The sequence below is a fragment of the Mandrillus leucophaeus genome, unplaced genomic scaffold, assembly GCF_000951045.1.
Source record: "Mandrillus leucophaeus isolate KB7577 unplaced genomic scaffold, Mleu.le_1.0 Scaffold86, whole genome shotgun sequence".
Taxonomy (NCBI): domain Eukaryota; kingdom Metazoa; phylum Chordata; class Mammalia; order Primates; family Cercopithecidae; genus Mandrillus; species Mandrillus leucophaeus.
The window spans coordinates 2164800-2166555 of NW_012109363.1; the positions used below are offsets into that span (position 1 = coordinate 2164800).

General features: G+C 50.6%; 1 protein-coding gene across 1 annotated transcript in view; it reads right to left on the reverse strand.

Annotated features, from left to right (window-relative positions):
* Nucleotides 1-1756, reverse strand: part of TNFRSF10D (tumor necrosis factor receptor superfamily, member 10d, decoy with truncated death domain) — an 83815-nt gene that overhangs the window by 43423 nt on the left and 38636 nt on the right. The window contains exons 7-8 of the mRNA XM_011968851.1: nt 1122-1304; nt 878-915 (exon numbers count right to left, since the gene is read on the reverse strand). Of these exons, the coding sequence (XP_011824241.1) occupies nt 878-915; nt 1122-1304 (221 nt within the window). The remainder of the gene's footprint in view (nt 1-877; nt 916-1121; nt 1305-1756) is intronic.

Consider the following 1756-nt stretch of genomic DNA (forward strand, 5'->3'; position numbering starts at 1 on the left):
GTGTGGCTCTGCATTTACCACTTTCAAAAAATGTGCAACGCGGTCAGGTGCAGTGGCTTATGCCTGTAATCCCACCACTTTGGGAGGCCAAGGTGAGAGGATGACTTGAGGCCAGGAGTTTGAGACCAGCCTGGGCAACATAGCAAGATCAGATCTCTACAAATTACAAAATAAAGGTGCAATGCGGTTCAGCAGCATGGAGTAATTGTTGACATTTTTTGTTTGTTTTCTTCCCTTTTTATACTTCATTTAAAAAACATGCGGTGTAGTTATAGGAAAGGAAGAAAACGGGTGGAACGTGATCCTTGTCCAGATAAGTATTTGACAAGTGGTCAAAGAGGAGCCAAAAGCAGTAAACAATAGGAGAATCATTTCTTAAACAGGTGAGGAGGAAGGAGACAATGACTCAGAATAATTCAGAGTTCCTCCCTTCACGCAGCATTGCAAAAGAAATGGCACCTACATTCCACTGGTGAATGCTACAAACCAAATCGTTCTTTAAAAGTCCATAAGAAATTAGATAGGATCATCTTATCTTGAAGGAAAGAACTTTCGAAGCAAAAAGAAAATGTGTGTCCAGATTTCACACCTACTCAATGTCATATCAAAACTGGTGAATCCAAGTGAATAACTGGATGTATGTGTTTGTGTAATACAAAAGCACTTCTACGCACTGACTGAGAAATCCTACTTCCTCCCAGAAGCTTCCTTACATACTTGATCAGAAATCTGGACAAAGATTTACTATGAAGTATGTGCAGTGTAGTGAGAATTTTGAAGTACATTTAAAACTTCTGCAGTTTCAAGCAGGGGCTCCCTGAGTTCTGTTAGGAGCACACGATGGAGACTGTGCAGCCTTAGTCAGTCATCAACGAACCCTGTGACACCCACTGTATGCCTGTGGAGATCCAGACTCTGGGGACAAGGAATAAGAAGCAGATGTCCTGCAGACTGGCACAGTCACCACCTCAGTGCAGCTGCTCCGTCCCCTGCAGTCCCCTATCTCCCAAAGGCTTCATGTCCCCTTGGGCCAGGAGAGCGGAGGCACTGCCATCTCCCACTGTCCTCAAAGTCCTGTGCAGGCAGCAGGCCAGGCATGGCACAGTCCCTCCTCAACTCACCAGCAGACGCTGTGCCTCCTCTGGCGACTGTACAGTCACACCTGTTGGCTCTGCCGACTCCTGACCTTTGATTTCCTGCTCAGAGACCTGGGTGGGCTGCAAGAATCTGGTACTCAGGCTCTCGTTGCGGGCATTGTCCTCCGTCCCAGGAACTCGTGAAGGACGTGAACGCCGGAAAAAGACCTTGGGAAGGCAAACAGCCCACTCCAGTCCACACCCAGGGCTCAGATTCAAGGTCCCCAGTTGGCAGCTGGACCTGCCATCCCCAATCCCTTCCAATGAGGTCACCCCAGGCAGCTGAGGCTCAGCACATCCAGCATCCACTGCGGAGGTGGGTCAGGTGGGCACCCCATCCCCACGGGGTCAGCTGTGGAGTGATGGTGTCACCCAGGCTGCAGGAAGGACGGGGCTGCAGCACGGCCCGCCAGTCTGTGTGCTGCTCAAAATGGCCATGTGTCCCCCACAGTCAGCCCAGATACCCCAGGCCACGTCAGAGAGTCAGGGCAGCTACGAGGACAAGGAATTGTGTCCACCCGGGCTCGCCAGTGGACGGGAAGCAGTTCCTGAACCCATGAAGCCCCCAAGTTTCTGGAGAAACCAACTTACTCTGTGCACACGTTCGGGGTCCCCTCCAC